We start from the raw sequence: 25,204 nt of genomic DNA, 5'->3' as shown, positions 1-25,204 counted from the left end.
GCCATCCCTCCTCTCTGAAACTTTCTCTCCTCTGTCTTCCATGACATTATTCTTTCTTGGTTTCCTTCTTCTCATCTATACTGCTTGTTTTCATTCTCCTTCACCACTCTTCTTTCTTTTCTCCATACTCTTAACTGTTGGTGCCTCCTAACATCCTGTTCTTGACTCATTTCTCTGAACTAGAGCATCTCTCTCTAATTTTTTGCTTGCACCCCCATGTAAATCTGTTCCTTTCCCTCTAAGTTCCCCATCTGAGCAAATGGCATTACCATCTATTCAGTCACTAAACCAGAAAACTGGAAATGATCCTACATGCCCCTCTTATCCTCTATAAGTGAGGTTTCTCAGTCATGGCACTACTGACATTTGGGGCTGGATAACCCTTTGTTGTAGGGAGCTGTCTTGTGCATCGTAGGATGTTTAGGAGCTTACATGGTATATACCTACTAGAGTCCAGTAGCATATCTTCCTGTTGTGACAACCAAAAATGTCTCCAGACATTGCCTGATATGCCCCAGTTGGAGTGGGAGATGGGCGGCAGGGATCACCTCTGGTTGAGAATGACTACTCTATATTATCATCTAGTCCTAGAGGTTTGATTTTCTCAACCTCTATCCCCTCCATTTCATTCTTCTTGATGCTAATTTTACTGTATCTCTCATAATTTTGCATCTGATTTCTCCAACTATCTCCTATCTGGCTGTGGCAGACCCCACAGTCATTCCCAACTCACATGGTCCTTGCCACCTTCCATTAAGGAAAAGTGGAATACTTGTTTTTCAGCCTCCCTTGCATCTAGAGACAGCCAAGTGACACAATTTAGCATGACAAATCAGGTTCTTGAAGAGGGAGACAATCTAACGTTAAAACTAAGAGCAAAGTCTTTGGAATCTTCCAGCCTGGGTTTTATCTTAGCCTCACCACTCTCACAGCTGTGTAGCCTTAGGAAAGTTACTTAAACTGTGCCTTGTTATTAACACTAGAATAATATAATAGTGCCTAACCTTATAGGATTATTGTGACGATGATAAGACATAAAGGTTTAATATAGTGCCTGGCTGAACATAAACAGTGTACAAATGGTGGCTATGATGATGGGGATGATATCACCTCTTATCCACAACCACCACTCACCTTTTAAGACTCAGTTCGGGGAAGACTTTCCTCTGGGAAGTTTTCGCTCACTTTTCCTTCTAAATTAGAAGCCAGGTGTTCCTTGTTTTTCTCTCCCACTAGACCTTTCTTCTCTATATATATTTATAGTAGCACAGCACAGCACAGTGACTAATAAATATGAAATGCTAAGTAAATGTTGAGTAAATGAATTAGTGAAAAATTACCTTGAAAATTACTTCCATTTAGGTTGAAGCAAAAAAAAATGTACATCAGATTAGAAAAGAATTTTAACTTTATCAGTTTAGCTACCCATGCTCATCTTTGGAGAAGGTGGAATTTTTTTTTGGGGGGGTTCATGGTCTGGGACTCGAACCCGGGTCTCCTGCATGAAAGGTGAGCATTCTACCACCCACCCACCCAAGTACTCTGGGGAGGTGGACTTTTAAAAAATTTTGAACAAAGCTAGTGTAAAATTAAAATTCACCAAAAGACGATTTTTTTAAAAAGAAACATTTCATTTGAACGTATCTATTCCTCACTAGCCTGAAAACTCCAGCCAATTTTAATGTAAATTGAAGCCAAGGGCCAATTTATTCTTAGAATAAAGAGGAAAAATATACATGTGCCTCCAAACTTTGCAGACATACTTAAAAAAAACTTATTTTAAATAAATCATCTAAATTTGGAGAGGAGAGTGACAATTGGGAATGTTAACTGACAGAGAAGTCACAGTTTACTTATAGAAACAGTTTCCAAAAGGAGGAGCTTTCAAAGTTGCTTTCTGGCTAAAAGGACTTTTAATTGTGTGCACATGCAAATGCACATACATGCTTATCCTTTTCATCTCTCTAGTCTCCATTTAACAAATTGTTAATAATAATTGAAAAATACCTAAATTACCAGAAAAAAAGGAGCAACTGTAATCTTAAATAATGCAGTATTTCCATCCCCATCTCTCTGAGGAGGAAGGAGTACCCAACCACGACTGGTTAAGAGGATTTGACGTTTCCTCCCGGATTTTGGACCCAACCATCTGTCTTTTGGCATTTACCCAACTCCAACTGAGTCCCCTTTTCTAGATCAAAATTTATTGGATCACCTCTTCTTGAGTGAAGGAGTTGTAGGCATGTCTCCAGATTCCTAAAACAAATATTCTTAAAAGGTGACAGGAAATAAATCATTGGAAATTGAGAAATTTCTTAAAAGGTCTCCAAGAGAAACACACGTCCATTACTCTTTAAAAAAAAAAAAATAGGGGGGAGGGGCTCGTTTAATATGCAAACAACTCACTCTAAAAGGTACTTCTCATTGGTCCAGTCTAACGGTCTCAGCGACACTTGGGAACTTCCCTGATGACAATAACCCTTCAAGTCACTAGTGACTCTCTTCACTTCCACTGAATCCCCGCCGGCTTCTGAAGGATTGACACCAACGCGTTAGAGCCAGGAGTCGCGCAACAGGCGTTAAGCCGCGCTATCTCCCCATGCGAGAATCGCCTTCCCGCAGACGCGCCTGGATTCGGTCGCCTCCACGCCCACCACCTCCAGCTACGAGTTCCCTCCCCTTGCCAAAGCACGGACTCTCGGGGCTGCACTTATTGTTGGCCGCGTCTATCACTTTGTGGGCCCGGTGACATGAATGGATGGGCTGGACACACCTTCCAGCCTCCTAGAAGAAAGCCGTCCGGATCTGCATAGAGGGCGGGAGAAACTACCCCGGCGTCCCTAGAACCTACGCCCCGGGCCACAGCAACACAGCTTCCCCTCCTACCCTCACTCCTCCCATCCCTTCAAAAAAACGCCCAATCCAAATAAATAATATCGTTCCAAGCCTCCCGTCGTCCTAGGTCCCCTCTCCTCCCCTCCGGCTCAGTGCGCCCCAGCCCTGCAGGAGGCGGCTGCGAGAAGCTGTGCCCTAGCCGGGTGCCGGGAGCGGGAGCGAGAGGTGGACGCCAAGCGGACCTGCAAGCGCTGCACCATGTTCCCCAGCGCGGTAGCTGCCCACGCCGGCGCATACTGGGACGTGGTGGCTTCTTCGGCACTCCTTAACTTCCCTGCAGCACCGGGCTTTGGCAATCTGGGAAAGAGTTTCCTCATCGAGAACTTGCTGCGGGCCGGAGGTACCCCGCCGCACGGGCTGCAGCCTCCCCAGCCCCACGGCCCGGCAACCGCCATAGCTGCCGCCTCCGCGCAGGTTCGGCCCCTGCCCGCTAGCCCGGTTCCCCTCAAGCTGTGCCCTGCTTCCGAACAAGTCAGCCCCGTTGGGGCGCCCTATGGCACGCGGTGGGCTTTTCAAGTGCTCAGCCCCTCGGAGGACGGTGCGAGGCTGCCGGGTCGGGCTCCGGGGGACCGAGACTGTACCTTCCAGACTTCAGCTCCAGGTGAGCCATCTTCTCTCATCTCCAGCAGCGCAAGGCCCCTTTCAGCCCCTCCGCCCGGGGATCTGGGCGCGCGGGTCGTGCGTAATGCGCCAAGGGCGCGCAAGATCCTGTGCGCGGAATTCAGAACTGAGGTGGGATGCTCTGGGAGTACCGCGAGCTTTAGTGGAGGTGACGCTTTGGGAGTAACGAGGGCACCATTATTTTTTGTAGTCCCCCCCCCCCCCATTTCGTACCACCACCTTCCTTTCTGTTTCCTTCTTTTCGACAAATTGTAGGGCTACCTTGACTTTCTGGGGAAACCCAGAAGATACCCCTGTGTGGGTCTGAAAAGGCCGCTCGGGACTCGAGACCTCTGGACTCGCCAGACCGGTTCAACGGCGTTTCCTAAATTCACCATTTCTGGCCGGTCCATTGCTGCCCCGCAGGCCGCGAGACCCTGGCTCTCTGGAAAGTTCTTGCTAAGGAGAGCTTAGCCCGCTTTTGCCCCTCTAACTGTTGAGACCGTACGGGCCATTCAAGAAAACGCGCAAAGAGCTTCGCAAGGAGAGTTGCGCAAAGTTTGGCTTTCTTCTCTCTTTAAAGCTCAAAGAAATCAAGGCAGACTTTCTTCGCACAGAGGTGAGACAGCCGACTTGGCAACTTGAATAGGGAGTACACCAAAAGGGTTTTAAATAAATAGGAATTTAACAAAAGAGGGGGCAGTTTGGGTTTGTTGTAATTACTGCATAAAACCTAACAAGAGGGTCTGGGAAGAAGGATGCTGACCGTTTAGTCAGATATTAGGCAAACTTATGAAGGGGCTGGTGAAGTTGGCAGTGATAAGGGAAGAGTTCCTTAGATACTCAGAAACTGAGATCCAATAGGATTACTGGTTTTTTTTTTCCTTTTTGCTGCGTCCTTAGACGATCTTAACGCATTCTCTTAATCCCCATGGGTTTGTCCAGAATGACTAATAGAAGCTTGTTCAGCAGATTCCATGATCCTAGCAAAATGCCCGATCAAATTTGTTGCTAATAGCTTTATAGAATTTAATATACTTAAAACCTGTCCTTGTCTTTCAGTTTGAAGTGGTTGCTGATAAAATGGAACAAACATATATGAGCACCGGTCTCATTCACATAGTGTAAAGCTTAAATTCTACAAACCCTTTGGCACCGTGGGAGAGGGAAAAAGATGTTTAAGGGAAAATTTCTGTGCCTTGGAAATTTTGGCCACTTGCCTCGTTTGGGAGTATTAGGAAAATTCGAAATGTATAAAAGAGGTTCTTGTAGAGAAGAGCTAGTAAATAATTAATGTCTCATAAAACAGCATTTTTAAAGATAACTTGGTGATATCTTTTGATTACTTAGCATGTGTCCATGGAAGTTATTTTTCAAGAATTCTTAAACTGTAACTGACCATAATTGGTTACTGAACCGTGTAAAGTTTTAGTCATTGTAGATTTTACAGATTAAATTTAACTACACTAAAGGTGAATCAAGGTAGGTATGTCAGTAACCCTCAAAAATAACTTTAAACACCTGTTCATTTTATTCAAAATACTTAAATTAATGGGTAAAGCATTTCCTAACTGCAGTCTTTATTTTCAAGAACATATTCATTCTTGTACATTTATTAAAGATGGTTTCTTGGAATAATTGGGAGTGTATAATAATTTATATTTTATTCAGTGCTTGAAGATTTGATGATCTCCTAGGTTGTCATTTGAACAGCCTTTTATTTTTTAAAAAATCATTCTTGTAAAGAATGTATTTTATTTTTGAAACTGGAAAAATACCTAAAGAAGAAAATTAAAAGCCCACAAATTTGTGCCCACAAATGTGCTACTTAAAACTAGCGTTTACATTCATTTGTATTTGTAATTTGACAAAAACATATTTTCTGAATGTTATTCAAGCTTCTTTTACATGCTAAATTCTTACCTTACCATATGCTATGAGAATTCTTTTACACCTTTTAAAATTACGAATTTTTAATGAGCACAAACAAGTTAGCTATCACCTGGAAATTAGGTAAAGATGAAATAATGATCGATGTTCTAAAGAGAGTGAAAGAGAGCGAAAAGTTATTGTTTTCAGATAAATAATATTGCTTTCTGAAATATCTATAAACTGTCAGTTCTGGTCTTTTAAGCACTAACTTGGGAGAGAATAATAGAATGAGCTTTTTAATAATTTTGGTGTATTGACCACCTATTTTTTTTTCACTTTAATTATTTAGTGCACCAGTCTAAATGTTAAATAAGATATAAGAACACTCCAGACCAATGATTGAGTTATTTTTAGGTGCATTGGTGAAATATAGCACCGTTTAACTGTTTTAATGCTTCTACATGCATGCATTTCAACTTTATTTTTTCTTACCCAGTATTAATAATATCCTGTATTTCATTCATTCAGCAAATACTTACTGAGTGTCTCTTATGTGCCAGCCTCTGTTCTAAGCCTCAGGATAAGATATGAAGAAAACATAATTCCCTTGCCCTTGTGAAGCTTACATTCCATGTCCTGTCCTACTTCAGAGTTTACCAAGGATTTCACAATTGCTAACTCCATTAGGCCTCATAACAGGCCTGTGAGGTAGCTATTGGAATCCCAGTTTTTCCTTTAAAGATTATTTTCTCTGATAATTTTCTTTCTCGGAAGTGTCAGTTTAAATTCTGTGGACGTGTGAAAGAGAAAAAAAATTGCCCCAAATCTTCATGCTTCTGCCTTAGATTAGTCTTTCATAGAATATGAGAAATTAATGAGGGATAATGGGCTAACCAATGACATATTATTACAAGTCAGATTGTGACTTTATATCTCAGCTCATAAGGAAAGAAATTAGCTCTCTCCTTCAATCTTGTTATTAGACATGTCTGAAAAGTGGTGACAGTTAAAACAGTAGCACAGATTTACAGGTCATGGATGAAAGTATAGCTGTCAGTGCTTCATCCCTAAAACTTGGCAAGTCTGACTATTTAGAGCAAGAAAAGAAACACTTCATAGTTATCTGTTCTCGAGTTTTTTTTTTTTTTTTTTTTAATGTAGTGTAGCTAAAAATTTTTACTTAAAAAATCAGAGTGCATTTTTCAGGGCTTGGAAGGGGTACATTTAGCAAAATAGTGGGTAGTAAGCAGGTTCACCTCCAGGGGTTGTATGTGAAAAAAAAATGTTTTGGGTCTATTATAGTTTATTAATAGAAAGAGGTTTTGCGGGTAAATCCTAATCATCAGTGATCCTTCCGAGAAGTTCGTTAATACTATTACTCAAATACTAGGCTAGATTAAAACATTTATGTTTTTATATACAAGAGAGGGTCTTGAATTTTGATCAGATTTAAACTGAGTAAATGTAAAAAGCTGAATAATTATACATTTCTCTTGGCTATGCCATCAATTTTCTTCAAAATAAGTAGAAAAAATAGTCTTGCTTTTAAATAACATTTTTATTATAAACATTTAGAGAATGTTTGACATAAAAATAATTTCCTGAATATAACTTCCTTTACTGCCTATTAAGTCTACTTCTCCTGCTATGTATTGATTCTTTAGAACAAAATAAAAGGATTGGAAAGCTAGTGTTCATTCTGGATAGGCAAGTTATATTGTACTTTTCTTAAGAAAGTAATTTTGCCAACTAAATTGTATTGAATAATGTGGATATGGAACCAGATCCAAGTTAGGGTTGTCACCATTAATATCTAACGTGCATTCCAATTTTCTTGTCCATCGCCCAGTCCCAGTTATTGTTTACCTAATAATCCTTGGCTCTATTCTAAACTACTTGCATTTAATGTTTGGGTTCCAACTGGTAGTTTTCTCCTTCTTCATTGAGATATACTGGAAGCGTGAGATAAAATAGTCTCTCTTACACTTCAGGGTACTTGGAAGATGGAGGAGTGCCTCAAAGGGGGATTCTAGTTTGACCAAAGACTTTGATCTATTAAGCCAGGATTTGCTGTTTTTGCTGCTAGCCCCATGTGGCAGATTTGTTTTGGCGAATTAAGATCACAGTCTTAAATGTTGATGCTGATCCAGAACCAAAACAATGAGAACAGGAAATTCAGAGCAGGACGATGCTGGAACCATCCTAGTGATTCCTTACCCAGGCATCACCCCAGCCTTGCTTTGGTGGAGTCTGTAGACAATACCAAATCCATATTTGTACTCTATCTGTATATTCTTTGTAATCTGTTTAACATACTTTGTATTTAAATTAACATATGAAAACTAATGCATAGTTCATGAGTGACGAGCTCTGATCAAATTGTTAATATGGTCTTTAAAGTTAATAAACTCCTTTAGGTTGAAGAGAGTTTTTGCAGTGAACAGAACAAGTAAAATTTTTAGATAGTCCTTTTCTGGTACTGATTGAAAAAGCCGCAGTCTTTACAAAACGGTATCTGAGCTAGAACTGCATTAGCGTAACAACAGCTGAGCATTTTACTTTCCTCTGACTTTAGAACCTACTCATTCTCCACACACGCACCTCTCTACTTTGCTTTCAGAACAAGCAAATCTGAATCTGTTAACATGTATTGAAACTACTGAAGCTTACTAGTAAAACAGAAGTATATCCCGCAGGCAAGTAGGAACTTTTTAGAAAGTTCCACTTATTTCTTATTCACTTTAGGGATTGAGGGTTGAGAGGCACAGAAAGTGGTTTGAATGCCCAGAAATCTGCATATGGATTTTTGCAGATTTAAGTTTAGGATTCAGAGAGTTCAGGTTACATACACAAAGCCAAAGAATATCATATGTTGTGGACAATTTAAAGGGATTGTCAAGGGTGATTTTAGATACACTTGTTTGCTGGTAAATGTGGCCCAGATGTTGGAACCTAATCTCGATTGTCTGCACTAGACTCTTTTGTATTCCCCTTTGAGTGTGCTACTCACTACCTGTACTTGTGTCCACCAGAAGAAGTCTCTCTTTGTTGTCAGAGGACATTTTACAGTTAAGTTTGTTGCTTGACAACAGAAGGGATGGTAACAACTGGAAAGTAAAGGAAGGACTTTCCTTACGTAATTTCTATTTAATGGTTGTGCTCATAAAATGCTTTGAGATACTTTGTTGTGAAAAGTTTTTACAGAAGTGAAGTGTTATCACATTAAAAGTATTCCGACATTTAGAAATCATTCCATTCTACATATGCAATCAGTAATTCTTATTATCATCACATAGATGTATGATCATCATTTCTTAGTACATTTGCATTGATTTAGAAAAAGAAATAGCAAGACAACAGAAAAAGAAATAAAATGATAATATAGAGAAAAAAATAAAAATAAAAAATACAAAAAATATATTAAAAAATGAAAACACAAAAGAATATACAAGAGAATTGTTGGAATCCAATGTTTTAAAATATAAGCATTTGAAAACATAAAGAAAAAAAAGACAGGACTTAATAAATGAATATGAATGCTGAATCATTAAATTGATATCTCTTTTAGTCTTCAGTATTTTTAGAGCAGCTAGAAGTAAGAACCTAAAATTGCAAAATTGTAACCCATGTCCATGTCTGGAATATGTTCTACAACCAACTGTGGTGCTGTGCTTGAAAATTTATACCTTTTTTGTATATAGGTTACTGTTCACAAAAAAAGAAGGACAAAAAAGTCTATTGTGATATTAAAAAGTATTTAAGCCCTCTAACCTCCTATATTCTGGAGCAGCTAGAATGAAAAATATGAGAGGATTATATAGTAGCCCATGAAAAACTCTGGGATCTATCCTGTAACCACTTTTGAAGAGTGCTTTGAAAACTATTGCTTTTTTTCTTTGGTTTGTATATATGTTATACTATACAATAAAAAAGTTTAAAAACAAAAACAAAAACAAAACACTGAAAACATAAAAAAAAAAAAAAGTATTCCGACAGGATGGGCCACGGTGGCTCAGCAGGCAGAGTTCTCACCTCCCATACAAGAGAACAGGGTTCATTTCCTGGTGCCTACCCATGCAAAAAAAAAAAAAGAAAAAAAAGGTATTGAAACAAATATATCCTTACATTAGAGCAGGTGGTAAGTACCTCATTTACTCTAAATTCAATCTGTTTTCTACCACCATATTTCTGCTATTGACATTATCCATAACTTTAGCTCCATCTTATTATAATAACTTTTGAAGGGACTTGATTTGTGACCCTTAATACAGTGTTTGTCTACTTAATCTTGGAATAACGGAGGATCTATATAAAGCTTTTTATTTTTAATTGTACCTGATTTTTTTTCCATAATGAAGTACAAAACTTTAAGTCTAATTTGAGAAACTTCAAGTTTTCATTCAAATGCACCTGGAATCTGTCAGGAATTAAAAGCAAATTGTAAAAAAAAAACTATATGATTTTTATCTGGGAATGCTTGTTAGAATCCTCATTTAAGACTTCATTAAAGCATGTTTCTATTTTATTCTTTCTTAGTAAGAAATTGGATTTTTGCCTTAACACATAACATGCTTACCAGACTCTTGTATATTTTATTCCAAAATATTTTGTTTTACTTTCAGTAATGTTTCCACTTTTAATGAAATCTCTGCCTTTCATTCTTTTTAGCCTCCAGTCAATACTTGATTTGGCAATGCTGAGTGATTCATCACTTTATATAAAGTTACCATAACTGATTTCATTTTTAATAGCATTATTCATTTTGTTAACCAGCTATTAGTTGTGAATATTTCAGGGGCATGCTTTTGTGAGTTATGTGAATAGTAAATTTAAGGCACTAAAATTCTCTCTGAAGTCAAAGATCAAAAAGCCTCTATAAGTTTTTAGACTTTTCTTTTAGTACCAAAGCATCTAGGAAAAGGAAAAAAGTTCACTCAGTCCTCTGGATGTCTTTTTCTGTATATTGCCACATCTTTAATTGCATCCTTATTTATAAATATCTTGAGGATCAACTAGGATTTTCACTTTTCTGTGACATCTTCAGGCAGCATGCCATGCCAACCTTAAATTTATTAATTCTAAGTCATTATCAGGAATAGAATATACAATTACCAGTACTCTTGAAAAGAGTAAATTTATTCTTTAAAACTTTAAATCTCTAATACTTTTTAAATTAAGCCATGTAAAGGGGTTAGTGAGTTATTCTTTGAGAAAATTTATATTCATTAAAAAGAGAATAAAAACCATGCCTGCTGGCAAATTTTTTAATAGGCTAACTAACTTAACTCTGGATTGAGTTTAGGTGCATTGAACCAATTCTTCAGTCATATTGGGTCTGAAATGAAAAGACAGTGTGATTCTTCAAAACAGGAGCACAGCCTCACCTATTTGTTTATGTATTTCCTATAGCTGCTTTTATATCACAATGGCAGAATTGAGTGGTTGCCACAGAGACTGTATGGCTTGCAAAGCCTAAAGTATTTATTATCTGGCCCTTTATAATGAATGTGTGCCAAGGCCTGCTTCAAAGCCAAATGGAAAATTGGGTAAATTTTAAAATACTATATAGTCTTCTAAAATACTGTATAGGCTTTAGCAGTATTTCTATAATTTTAAAGTCTAAAGTCTTTGTATTCTGTTTCCTCATTTCAAAATAAGAACAAATCTTAAGGTCAGCATATGACTTCCAAGTAGTTACTATAAAAATCCCATTAAGATTTTTTTTTGCGGGGGGGACTTGGCAGGCACCAGGAATCGAACCCGGGTCTCCAGCATGGCAAGCGAGAACTCTGCCTGCTGAGCCACCGTGGCCCACCCAAAAAATCCCTTTAAGATTTTTAATCCAGTAAAAATCTGTGAAATACTGTCTTCTATCATTCCCCCATAAGTAAAATATTGGAAAAATTGTTTAAAGATGCCATCCCCAAATTTAGTGGCTTAAAGTAATAACTTATTTTTTTCCCTCACATTTTTGTGGGTTGGCTGGGCTCAGACGGGCGATTCTCATGTGGAATCTCAAGGCTTTGTAGTTAGATGTAGGACTGGGTTTGATATCTCACATGGCTCACTCAGGTGTCTGGCAGTTGATGCTGGCTGTTGCTGGATGATCCTCTAGAGCTGTTTATTGCAACATCCACTGTTGGCCTCTCTATGGAAGGAGTGCCAAATAATTTGCAGCCATTATAAATATGCCAAAGGGTGAAATAACCATTATCAGACACAATTCTGGCTAGGTCTGTCTCCTGTTAAGAGTAGACTAAGGCAGAATTAACCATATAGAGAGGTACAACTCGTTGCTCAAGGAGTCTTCACAAAGTTTTGAGAGCTACAGCTACTATTCTGCCATAGTATTCTCCTCTGTGACATTGACTGTATAATAAAAAGAGCAAGGGATTCCCCAAATTGAGCTTATTTTTTTCAGACCTGGCTTCTTGAGACTCCTTGAAGAGAGCAGAGGTATTGACTCTCGGAACTTTTCATGGTCACAACGAACCAGGGTCCCACAGCTTGAGGAGAAATCCCTAAACACTGGCTAGACCCCATCGTCCTGTTGGTGGTGTTGTGAGAATAGACAGAAGATACTGGTGACGCATCCAAACAAATGGCTGTTGGTACCTATTGGCTAATTATTACTACAGTGGCATCCTTTCCTTTAGTCCCTCCCTATTCTACTCTATCTCATCCAACACTGCCACGTGAATTTCCCTAAAATAAAGCTACTCAGGGAAACCTTAATGTTTCCCATTTAACTATCAGATCAAATAAAAGTACTCATTTGGCCGTCAAGACTATTCCATCAGCCATGTTGAGCTCTTCTAAGCCACTTAAAGTTCCCTGTTTAGGCCTCCTCCTAGAAGTCAGGCGGGTCTCCTTAATGTGCCCCAGGTGCCAGCACCATCTCTGTCTCCTTTCCTTTGTCTATGTATCCTTTCCTTCCTGGAATACCATCCCTTCTCTTTCTTTGCCATATACCTTCCAAATAACTTCCAGATCAAGATCCAGATTAAGATTTTTCTCCTGCTAAAGCCTTTTTTTGACTAAGACTTCTTAATATTATTTTCCTTTACTTCTATATTTTAGAGAAATCTGGGTCATACTACTTCTTTCTATGCTGTCTTAGAGTTCATCTCAAATTATATGGTAATGATAGTAAAGGCTAATATATATTGAGTGCTTGCTATATATGGGATGATTTTGTGTTTTCAGTGGTCTTATCCTGGTTACACATTATAATACCCCCATGGAGCTTTTAAAAAAAATACTGTTCTAGCAGCCCCATTAATGGCCAGCCTGATTTAGCCTGACTGGGTTGTAGCCCAGGCAGCTGTCTTTTTTTTGCGGGGGGAGGCGGGTGCATGGTCCGGGATTTGAACGCGGGTCTCCCACATGGAAGGTGGGCATTCTGACCTCTGAACTACCTGTGCACCCAGGCAGCTGTAGTTTTAACAGCCTCCAGCCAATTCTAATGCATATTTAGGGTTGAGAACCATTGGTTAGGGAAACTGGCAGTTTCAAGTTTTTCAGATTTCATCTCTTTGTGTAATGCCTGAGATTTGACAGAACAGAGTTAAACTTGGAGTACTGAAGAGTACTGAGAAATTTATATTTCATTTATTTGACCTGCAGATTTAAATATGTATGTTAAGGAACATTAAAATGTAAATTGCTCCACCGAGAGAAGCAATTTTTCTCACATCATTGTATCCTCATCATTGTAGTCCCAGCATATCATGCAATACTTGGCCCTTTAGTAGACATGCAAGCCATATTATTTGTATGAAATTAAAGCAACAGACTCAAGCAAGTCGACAACACACTTGATTTTTCCTCCCATGAGCTGATAACTTTGTTTTTCTGTCTCTGAAATACTCTGTAGGTTAAAAAATATGAAGCTGATTTTTTGTTTACTGATGAGCAGAGAAGTAAAGGATAAATTTGTCTGATTTGCTTCACCTTGTGATTGAAGACAAGGTTTGCAATTGCATCACATAAATGAAACATTAACTTCCAGATTGACTGTGTGATAAAATAATATCAAACCCTATTAGATAATTCATGCTTTATGGGGCCAACCACTCAAGACAGGTGATTGCCATACTGCAAAGTCTCATTTTTCGGTCCACCCTATTCCACTAAATCTATTCCAGATAAAATCTGTTCAATTTTGTATTCTTTTCAGGTCATAAGTTTAGAGTTTTTTTTATTTTCAGTGACCATGTACCCAACACCTGAAGGAGGTTATTAAACTATCCTTTTGAAATTATTTGATTCCCTGTTATTCTTCCTCAGAAGTATTTTTTGACATTTTGGTTATCATAGTACAACCCCTTGGAATCTTCTCTCATTTCTCATCCACTTAAAATGTGCTGCCCAATCTTCATAGAGTTGCAGTAGGTTCCTGAAATGTATTTTAGGGTTTTATTGGTGGTCCTTAGTATTCTTCCTTTGCTATATCTCAAGTCAGTTAGTATCACAGTTTGTATTGACAATAAAAAGAATGTGGTTTCATCCCATTCAGACACCTCTTATTCTGCCCCATCAATAAAGGAGAGCAAAAATGACCCCCCCAAAAAAATGTTAGTTATTGTTTCCCGGACAACAGAATTTTGAAATTCGTTTTTCTGTCATTATGTTTGTAACCATCCTTGACCTTGAGTCTAGTTAGATCGCAGAACAGTCGAATAAGTTAAGAAACATGAGGCCATTCTACCATTACGTTAGCTACAAAGTTCCCATCTTCTATACATTCAAAATAATTGCCAGATATTTTGATTCTGTGTCTTCATAGAATCAAAACTTCAAGACTTCAGATAAATCAAAACATCTGATTAAGAAGTGAAAAGTTCATGAAGTTTTCTGGGAATAAGTGATTTTAGTTATTTGGATTCCAGAAGGCCCCAGTTTAGTGCCAAAAATTCTAAGTCATTTGTTTGTAACGTAACAGTTTCCCAGGGAAACTGAAAGTGAGATTTGTTGGCAGTGCACAGAATTTGGAGTATCCTGAAGCGTTGCACTAATAGAGCCTGATGTCAGGCTGTAGAACCTGACCAGTGTGCGTTTCTCCATAGGAAAGCCTATTTGCTTTCTCTTATGGGGAACTTGGTAGATTTGTCCCCTAGATAGGGTTCCAGCTCTTACTGAATAACTGGCAAAGTGTCTCTATCATTAAAATCCCTTTCACTTATATCTAATTACTCTATTATACTAAAATCCTGTCTTTCCTTTTAAGTTCGTTGAAAGCAGTCATCATAATCACTTGCCAGATGCATGCCCACTTGAGGTTGAATGTTAATGAATGGATGAGCTATGAAAACAGGTAGCCAGTCCACTGCCTGACATATAGGAGGCATCCCTTAATTATTATTATCCATATGAAATCTTGTTTGGTGAGCCTACAATGTTTCAATCCTAACATGATAAATGATAAAATAACCTCATCTAGGTTGCATTCATGTATTTGAAATGCATATCATCCAGGATGAAATTGCCTTGTTCTACCCTTTTCAGAGTAGTTCTTATGGCTTACACAAAAATTTTAAACATCTTTCAATCTGTCACTTTGTTTTCATCAAATTTGTTTCCGCTTTTGCTCATTGCTTTAAAAAGTATTTGGTTTGCAAACATTTAAAAAATATAATGCACATATATATAGGAATAAATGTAAATATATCAAAATGTTTTTAAAAATACTTTTAATGCATTGCACTGTTAAATCGTTACGTCCTAAGGCTATTCAGCACTCCTGCAATCACATGCTCAGCTGGATTAGCATTTGATTTATGTCAACGTTAGAGCGCATAAAAAAAAAAAATGGAGCACTTAATTGGAATTTCACAGCAATTTCCACATAAAACAGTTTAAACAAGGTGTATTTGTGTATAGCAATCAGGAATTGACTAATCTCCTGTGTAAATATATGTGTGTCAAAGAGGTAATTTAGAATGGTGAAGGGATTCTACACAATAGAACTTCAAGCCTGGACTGTCACAAAATATAACAAACAGTTATTTAGCCAAAATAAATTGTTTCTATAGATGTTGTTTTGATTACAGAGTTACTATATTGATATACGGTTATATAGTGTTATATAACAGACTGTTCAATGATACTGGTTAAATTTAACATTAAAATCATGTATCTCATTACCTCATTTATCACAAACTATTTTAGATTCTTATCTTTTATCTTTCCATTTTTAAGTCCAGGCTAAACTCTCTGGAAAATATTTTGACTAGAATAGGAACATTTGCAATTTAAGCATATCCTGTATCATTATTTCAGTGATATTACTAGGGTACTATCTTATTTTCTATGCCCCATATTTAGCAAAAATGTTTCTCTATTTGTGTTTCCAGCTACCATAATAAATATTTAATTTTATGTGGATCTATGTAAATGCAACATTACTGACTCTTTTTCTTTTTTCTTCTACTGCAATTTAAAAAATGCCAAGTAGCACAGCAGCCATAACTTCTTTATCTATGGGGTGCTTATTTTGGAGTTGAAATAAGTTAGCTAACAGAAATGCTTGAGAATCAATGTAATGAAACAACTTTCATACTTAGAAATGTATTTCCATTTTTAAACTACTTCCATATATTCATGGAAATAATGGAAAATATAAATCTGCTTAAATAATGCTATACTCTTGTAATATAATTTAGGATGTTAAATTCAATGTAATGATTTATCATTTCTATGATGGCTTTGTATTTAATGTAAAACAAATTATGGTTAGCAAAACTTTTTGAAAATTTATTATAGAACTTTTGAACACAAAATCTCCTTTATACATCATTACTTAGTTGCCATGTTTTATAAACAGTCCAGAAACAGATACTTTACTCTTTGAAAATCCAGATATTAAAAGACTATAAACATTAATATTGAGAACTTTCCCTTTCTATGTGAAGAAAACTGGTAATCATTTGAAATTTCAAGGCAATCAGGACCCTGAGACTCTAAAATTATTACTGGGCGATACTTTATTTTGATATATTCTTCAATGAGATGGGTGAAATAGACACATGCTTACTAGTTGGTTAAAATACAAACCTGAAATTACTGTTTTCTTGGAAAAGGTATGTATTCATATCAGAACAATGTTTACTGTGTGTCCTTAAGAAAAGGGAGAAGGTGCCACTGGAATGTGAAGGAAGACTAATAAATATATTTATTTTCAAGTCATGTTCTATACTTCAAAGTTGTCTTTTAGGAAAGATACTGTTTTTCAGGGGGCTGTGAGCAGAGGAGTGGTTAGTTCCTGATCTTCATTCTTTACTTAAGAACAACAGTAGCTTAGTTTGTAGATCATTTGTTCATTTACTGAAAATGTAAAAACTGTTTAGAATGTGTCAGGCACTCTGTTGGGTATGTCACGTCAAAAACAAATGCCTGCCTTCAAGAAGCCTCAACCCAAATTTATATTGTATTAAAGGACATGGTAACCAAAGCCTGACATATAGTAAGTGCTCAATAAAGGAAAACTTTTATTAATGCTCTGTGACATCCTTCCTAATTATTTTTTAACTACTGAGAAAAGAAGTTTAACGTTTCACTTACTTATTTACAAGGGTAATGATAATTACTCCATGTACATCTGTTGAAAATTTTATTAATTGCATGGTTTACTAAAATAAGCAGAACATAATTTCATGGTAACTCCCTATATTATAAACACTTACAAATGCTTTCAGGTTAACTAGATTCTCTTGAGAGAATCGTTTAACATGTAGATGTGATTAGAACTATATTTGTAAAATACTACTTTTTGTGTTTATGATATTGCTTTGTAAATGAACTTTTAATAACTTTGGGATCCAGCTAACTGCAGGTTGCGGAGAACTTGATATTCCTTTAAGAAAATTAAGCATAAGCACATAATATTCAGATTATTTCTTGGTAAGCATAATGTCTAGAGCTGTGCTATTCAATATGATAGCCCTAGGCACCTGTGTCTGTTTAAATTTAAATTAATTTAATTGAAAAGTTCATTTACCCAGTCATACTAGCCATATTGTACAGTGCTGATACAGAACACTTCCATCATCACAGGTAGTTCTACTGGACAGTGCTGACTTAGAGTACTTTAAATAAAGGAATATTTAATATTTATAATTATGACCATACAGAAAATGAGCTAATAAGTTTGGTGTTTATTTGAGTTTTTCCACCACATCTTCCAAGTCTTGATAAAAGTATTTGGCAAGCTCTTTATCAGAGAGTATTAAAGATGATTTTAATTTCAGTAAAAGTTACAGCTAACTAGCCAACTGACTAACGACTGAGAAAATGAAGTGCTTTTACTCAATGGCTTTTAGAAAACTGGAGTTTTGAATATTGTCTAAAAGGAATGGATAATCAATGAGATCAATGCTTTTTCTGCAGCGCCCTCCAAACCTTTTTTTCTGAGCGCCCCTCCATTCTACTCGGCTTGCTGCGGTGGGTCCTGTCGGCGCCCTGCATCCCCCACTGCTTTTCCAAGTAAGTTTTTATGCTTCATCAGCAATGCCTCAGTTATTCTGTAAACCAAAGCAGCAGGATTTAATGTGCTCTGGAAAACTAATTGGCAATGCAATGGCAAGGAGCTAATTCCTCACTAAAAATCACAGCAATCCTATTCAGGAGGTTTCCAGAGATTTATCAGACCTCGGCACACTGAGCAATTGTGAGTGGTTTCTAATGGTATTGAAAACCCGGGGCTGACACACCAAGGAAAGCTACTTGTTTTCCATTTGCTATAAAAGATCTCGGAGGCACCAGTTTGGCTCTCTGAAACGTGTAGCAATACTTGGTTAAAGAAGAAAAAGGAAGAAAGGAAAGGCTAAGAAATTGTGCTGTGTAAAATTTCCATTCAGCTTAAAATATGACGCTGAAAATCACTAGGAGTCTCTTGAGAGTAATTTAACGTCAAGATTTTAAAAGGAGGTACATATCTCCTCTTTATCCTCTGGAAGAAAACCATTCATAACTTAATGGCCTTAGGAAATATTTTCAAAAGAACGCCTCTCCAAACATTAGTAAAGCAAAATCTTAACAGTCTGTGAGAATGACAAATTTTCAGATAATTGTGGAGCACACAAATGCATCTCCCCCCCACCAAAGCAATCAACATCTAACTAAAAGTAATTAAACTTCGCCATGGTCTTGAGATTTCTAGGTCAGATAAGAATTTACAGGCAGAGAATTTGAGTTTCTGATAGAGAAGTTCAGTGGAGAGGGGTATGCTTGTTTCAGCTGCCCAAGAGCAGACATTTATTCAGGTTAACAGCTCTGTCAGGTGAAAAGTGAAAGATGAGTGAGTCACTCTGAAGTACGGGGCTCTATCGTGGTTGAATTCAGGTCCCTGCTGTCTCTGTGCATGTGTTTTATGAATGTTTCAGGAGAACAGTTGCGCCACAGAATGATTCCTGACAACTGAGGCAGCAAATGCTGGCCGTTTAATGAGCTGCAAGCTTCTGAGCATCTCTTTAGGGGGCTGATACTTTCCCACAGAGAACTTTACATGGCTGGGGCCAGCCACAATAGAAGACAGACCCGTGACCAATCATCACTTTCACTTGACTCATCCACACGCGACCTCACCACGATTTTTCACTGTGCAGATGAACTTTAGGAACCATTTCACATGGAAAAGGCTTGAGCAAGGGTCAGTTGCCCTTTTGTATGGTCATAAAGCAAGGCTCTGTGTGTCAGTCTTTTCTCCTGTCTCACATTCCAAGTGAATTTCTGGACACCATTTAAAGCACTTGACTGAAAAATAAAGCAGTGAATGAAACTGACTTTTATAGACTCATTCTAGCTCATCTTCCCATATAACCCTGTCCACCTGAAAAGGGATTTAGTGGATGAGCTGAGTGTATACAGGGACTTGCTGAATACATAGGGCCCATTATCAACTGTGGGGATTGTTTATTAACCAGGACTGATACACTGCTATTTTGGAAGTGACCTATTAATTGTCCATTTAACTAGAATGTATTGAATTCAAATAGAAAAATAGAAACCATGACTAAACCTTTTACTCGCTCCTTCAAGGTGGTCTCTGATAAGGGCGATTGAAAGCTGTTGTGCAAATTAAGGAGACATTTATCAACATAGAGTATCAGGAAAAGGTGTCTGGTGTGAAGACTCAAAATTCAAATATCTGATACCTCATCATAGTGACAGCTGCATGGAATTCAATTTTTTGGTGTTAAATTCCAGTGGTGGAGATTAAAAGAGGTCCCACAGTTATTGTCAGTTATTTCATCCTGATATAATATTGATCTTTTACTTTACAAAATCTCTGGCAATGTCGTTCAGGTAAATGGAAATGGAAAAAAGAATTTCCATGTAGCAGGTGGACATTTGTGTGTGTGCGTGTGTATTTTATAGTGGAGTTTTAAGAGTCACTAAGACATAAAGGTGTACCAATTGTATATTTACTGTTTACTATTGCCAGCTTAGTAAATAGAAAACATAAAAGTTCTAGAGATATTTCCTAGATAACTTGATGTTCTCAATTGCTTGAACAATTACTTTAACCAGGTCTCACTTTTCTCCATTTGTTTCTCAGTTCTTTTCATTTTGTCCCTTTTGCATAAATCGTGGTGTTTGTCTCGGCAGGCTTATAAGATTCTCCATTTATCTTTATTTTTTTTAATCAAACATGCAAGCTGAAAATCAGTACTGTTCATATAAAGATTGAGAATGCTGCATCTGGTTCGTCTCCATATCAAAAGTTGGGCCTTATAAGTAGTTTAGAGATGCCACAAATATGTTTTGTAAACTGTGGTGTCTCATACTGTTAGTTATACCTCTAAAATGAATTTCTTGCTTTCTTGTTACATTGTTATTCTTGTTATTGGCAGCAAACAGTAATGAAATGGCAGAATGATGCTGTCAGTAATGAATTTTACATAAATAACCGTGATACCAAGTTAATAAGGTTTATATCTGTTTAGCATTCCTTTTTACTAAAGACATTTACTAGATTTTTTTTCATTTCCTTTTGTTATAAGAATGATTTTTATGCCCGAACATTAAAATTTTTTTTCCATTGTACAAAAGAAGGAAAATGAACTGTCCAAGTAAACTTGCATTAAGTTTCAGCGTGGACAGCCAAAAGTAAGGTTTACAATAAAAATTTTAATAACTGGCAGAGTCCCTCAATATTGACTTCACTCTTTCCAAAAGACTAGGATCAGATCAACAGGTCTGTAACTATGCAAGCAAAGTATCATTTTGACTCTTTTAACATGATTCATTTGTTTAATATTGATTTACTTTTCCTTGTTAATGTTTTGGGTTTATAATTGACTCATTGTTGAAATGTGGAAACAATCATTCATCCAGTGCCCTTCTCACATATAGTAAATAGTTTAACAGGCTGTTTAAGCACAACTCTTACAGTGGGGAAAAATTAAAAGGCAATGGTAAAAGTCCTCCTACCCCTACCTCCCCCAAAGCAGTGTGCGGTAAGCCTTTGATATTACATCCATAAAGTTCTTTTCAAAATAACACGTTTCTCCTTGGCTAAAATGAAATGGAAAGTTGTGGAAATTATGCTGATAATAACCTTACAAAACTACCTGAAAAAGAATAGGAGTCTTAATTATGTAAACTGGCTAATTGGATTAATCACATAGTTCTTTGAAGGCTGAATGTAAATCTGACATTTTGAGAATTTTATACCTTAAAAGCCAAAGCTAAAATTGGGGGCTGCATTATAAAAATGTGAGCATGGAAAATATTCTGGGACAAACTGCTCAGCCTTTTTCTAAGAAGATGGACTTGACATTTTGAAATTGTATCTTCCCTTCCTTGTTAAAACCTAAAAGAGTGTAATATATAGTCCAAGCTTGAATTTAGGATTTTTGTGGAAGAAACCAGGAAAAGACCTCATTTTTATGATTGTGAATGCTTGTTGGTCCTGCTAATTTCATAGTCGAAGATGGGTAAGCATGTATGGGATGTTTGTATGTTTTTTTATCAGTCAAAAGCGAACAAACAAAAAGAAGACGGGTAAGGACCTGATCAGTATTCTTGCCACTTGGCCTGGCAGGGTTCTCTTTTACTGCTGTAACTAGAGAAGTGAGTTCACTGAGGAAGCTGACCATGACATGTGGAAATTCATAAAAGGTGACATAAAAAGTTTCTTTACATGGATTTAACTTTATCACTCAAAGATCTTCAGGAGGCTGCAACATTTTGTTCTAATAGAGAAAGAAGCCTAATTACATTGTCTAAAACTTAATGGCATTTGTGCAGTAAGTTGAACACAGTAGTGAAAGGAGGGATGTTTTATAGATAAATGACGTCTGGTCAGCCAGGAGGAATGTTTAAAGGAGTCACAGACTCATAGACAATAGATTTTCCAAGTTGATGGCTCTATTCAACAGCTCTAGAGAGGCAGTAAAGTAACGTTCCTGGCATGGAATCCCCTTTGTCCCAAAATGTTCATTAGCGCTTGGGCCTGGAGGACTGCTTAGTGATACAGGGTGCTTGTCCCTGAGCTTGTCTCTAGCCCTTGCCTAAACTTAACATGAAATCTAATAGGGCTACTTATGAAGTCCTGATTTTAGGTTCCCAAAACCAAATGCACAAGTACAGGACAGGAGAGAATTGACTGAATAGAATAAAGAAGGATGTAGTGCAAGCCCAAAATACAACTATAGGGCGATATGGGAATGTTGAGTTGTGCTTTTAAAAATAGAATATCCAGAACAAGGGGGATCATAGTCCTACTGGACTCTGTGATGGTCAGGCTGCCTACACTGGCTCAGTTCTGATGGCCCACTTTAAAAGGCACGTGGAACAAATTAGGATATACAGACTGGTTCAGGAGGTAGCAGCCATTGAAATGGTGAAGGATCTGTTTGATCAGGAAGGTTTGAGAGAAACTGAATATGTTTGGCCTAGAGAAGAGAAGTTAGGAATACCATGAGCATTATTTTAAAATTAGATATACTGTGTACAATATAGATATAGTGGATAGAATTAATAAAATTTAGGGGAAGTTAAATTTAGAATCAATGTAAGGGAAAGATTTCTAGCCCATCAAGTTTAAGACAATGAAATGTTATCATATGGCACTCCCAAATAGTAGATTATATGGAGAGTGGAGGTTAGATTTTTAGTTTAAGTAGGGTATCTTCTCGCTCCAAATCTCAAATCCACAGAAATTATATAAAAATACATATACGTACACAGACATTCACATACACACAAACCATCCCTATGCCACATCCCCATACTTGAAAATAAGAAGTGTAGCAAAACTCTTCATGGAAGAAAAATTGGAAAATCCCTTAAAGAAAGGAGACAGGAAGTTGTAGCTGTTGAGAGCATTGCTGCAAAAAAAAAAAAAGAAAGAAAAGAAAGAAAATGAGCACACAGACAGGAACCATCCCATATCTGAGGAAAGTTGACTCCAGGTACGAGAGACATAGACTCAAGGTTTGAAATAACTTATGTTTGAAAAATAGTTAATGGTTGCTAATAGCATCTCAGCTGGCCTGTTGGAGAGGCCTGAAATAAACAGATGGCTTGTGTCTTCTATCTCTGAGATACCACTGAATTTACATGAAAGGATAAAAAGAACTCTATTTCTGAAAGGTTTGTTGGTAACCTCCAGCTTCAATCCTCATGGAATAATCTTGAGACATCTAGATTCAGTGGTGCTTGTAGACTTGCATCTCCCTTACAACATCAGAAGGACATTGGGCTATAGATTAATTTTTATTGCAGAAAGACCAGGTAAACCCAGAAATAAAATCTTAAGCAAAAGGGATTATTAGGAGTGACCTTCATATATTGCTGCTCCTTTGGCTGCTTTGATTCCAGGGTAGCCCAGACTGGGAGTAGAGGCTGGAGCAGGAGAGCAGAAACCCGAGAGCAAGCCCAGCTCCATGACGAAGCACAGAGACCAAATGGAGCACAAGGTTGCACTGGGCTGAATGGTCCAGAAGCCTCTACAGAGCTTCCAGGAGCAATAAGATGAATGGGGAATATGGGACAAAGGAAGCCTTGCACAATGGGATCAATAATCCAGAGATTGAAAAGAGTCAAGACACCACACAGATGGCTGTCCTACTATTCATGGGGCAGGGCTCTGTGGGGTAGCAGTGGTAGAAAGACTGGGCAGAGCCGCAGCTATTTGCTCTGGAATCAGTGTCCAGAAAGTGACTGTCAGGTCCCTGTTTGTTACCTAGTGCTTCCTGGCTGCTGTAAGTGGCAGTGTCCGCTGTCTTCAGAGTTAAGACGTGTTTTCTGGAGATCAAGGCAGCTGAGAGAGATAGAAGCTTCCACTAGTTTAACGCTGTATTTCTTTCCTTTGCCCTAGTATTATTTACATACATCAGACTTCAATTAGTAACATCTCTTGTTGGACCCATTACACACAAGGAATCTCTGGGGGATGGGACTTGGGGGTGTCAGGATCCAGGTCTTTGAAAAACTCATGCCTTTGAAAAAAAATTCTAACCCCAATCGTTCTGCCATTTTAATATGTCTCTCTCCTGCATCTCATCTCTTTCCTTGCTCACTCATAACTTTGATGGTCATTGACCTCATTCTGATGTGATCACAGTAGCACAACTTAACTTTCTGGACCTAATTTTCTTCCTGTGGAAAATGGATAGCATATCTACCTCTGAGAATTGTTGTAAGGTCTACATGAGATGAGGTATGAGCTTTGCACATACATCAGCATATGTTGAGCCTCCATATGTATAAGCTGTATTATAAACCAATAATAATAATGATATCCCCAAATTGCTTGAGATTGCAGCAACTTGAACTGGTGGTTTCAGCTGTTTAGTTATTTAACTGTTTATTCTGAAATACATTCAAATTAGGAGGACATTAACTTGGTAATACAACCCCATACAGAAAACTCCAATATAATCCCCCCATTCCCACATCCACCAATTTTAACTTTTACCACATTTGCCGTGTCATTCTACCCATCTATCTATATATTCACCTATCATCTATCTATGCATTTTTCTGAACACTTGAGTATAAGTTGTATGCATCAAGCTCCTTGAATACTTAATACTGCCATATAAATTTCGCAAGAACAAGGATATTCACTTATGTGACCATCTTAAGTACAAAGTCAGGCCATTTAACATTGATATCAAGCTTATAGTCTTTATTCCAATTTTATCTTCATGGTCCAGTAATGTCCTGTGGTTTTTTTCCCTTTATAAGAGAAGATGATTTTTCTCCTCCCTTACTAAATTCTATACAGTATCTGGTATTGCTTTTAATTGTTATTGTTTCTTAGTTGCTCTTTCTCTTTTTAATTGTGGGAACATATATATACAACGTAGACTTCCCTATCTCAAGCACTGCCAAGCATGTCACTCTATGGGATTAATCACATTTACAATATTGTGGTACTCTCACCATCTTCCATTACTAAAGCTTTCCCATTTCCCCGAACAGAAACCCTATACATGTTATGAATTAAATTCCAATCCTCCCCCCTCTACCCAACCTCTGGCAGCCTGTATTTTAATTTCTGGCTCTCTGAGCATGTATATTCTCTGATATTTTCATGAATTAACCCATGGAGATTAAACTTAACTTCCTAAATATATAACAATCTTGTTTGCTTTGATACTAACTTAACTTCAATAGAAAACACAAACTATACTCTTGTACCCTATCTTCCCTCCACTTTTATGTAGTTCTCGTTACACATTACATGTTTATATATTATGAGTTCAGAACCACTGATGCATCATTGCATCTTATGCATTTCCCTTTTAGATCCTATGGTAATTAAAAGTGGAATTACAAACCAGAAATATAATAGTACTGGGATTTATATTTACCCATGAGAGTC

The 25,204-nt window shown here is 37.4% G+C and overlaps 1 protein-coding gene across 1 annotated transcript in view; it reads left to right on the top strand.

Annotated features, from left to right (window-relative positions):
- Positions 1-3,036: 3,036 nt before the first annotated feature.
- The window catches only part of DBX2 (developing brain homeobox 2), a 47,922-nt gene continuing 25,754 nt past the window's right edge, over positions 3,037-25,204 (top strand). Inside the window, exons 1-2 of the mRNA XM_077167957.1 lie at positions 3,037-3,496; positions 17,755-17,850. Coding sequence (XP_077024072.1) covers positions 3,094-3,496; positions 17,755-17,850 — 499 coding nt within the window. The 5' untranslated portion in view covers positions 3,037-3,093. The remainder of the gene's footprint in view (positions 3,497-17,754; positions 17,851-25,204) is intronic.

Source organism: Tamandua tetradactyla, chromosome 7, assembly GCF_023851605.1.
Source record: "Tamandua tetradactyla isolate mTamTet1 chromosome 7, mTamTet1.pri, whole genome shotgun sequence".
Classification (NCBI taxonomy): Eukaryota; Metazoa; Chordata; class Mammalia; order Pilosa; family Myrmecophagidae; genus Tamandua; species Tamandua tetradactyla.
This window is presented reverse-complemented; position numbering and strand designations above follow the sequence as displayed.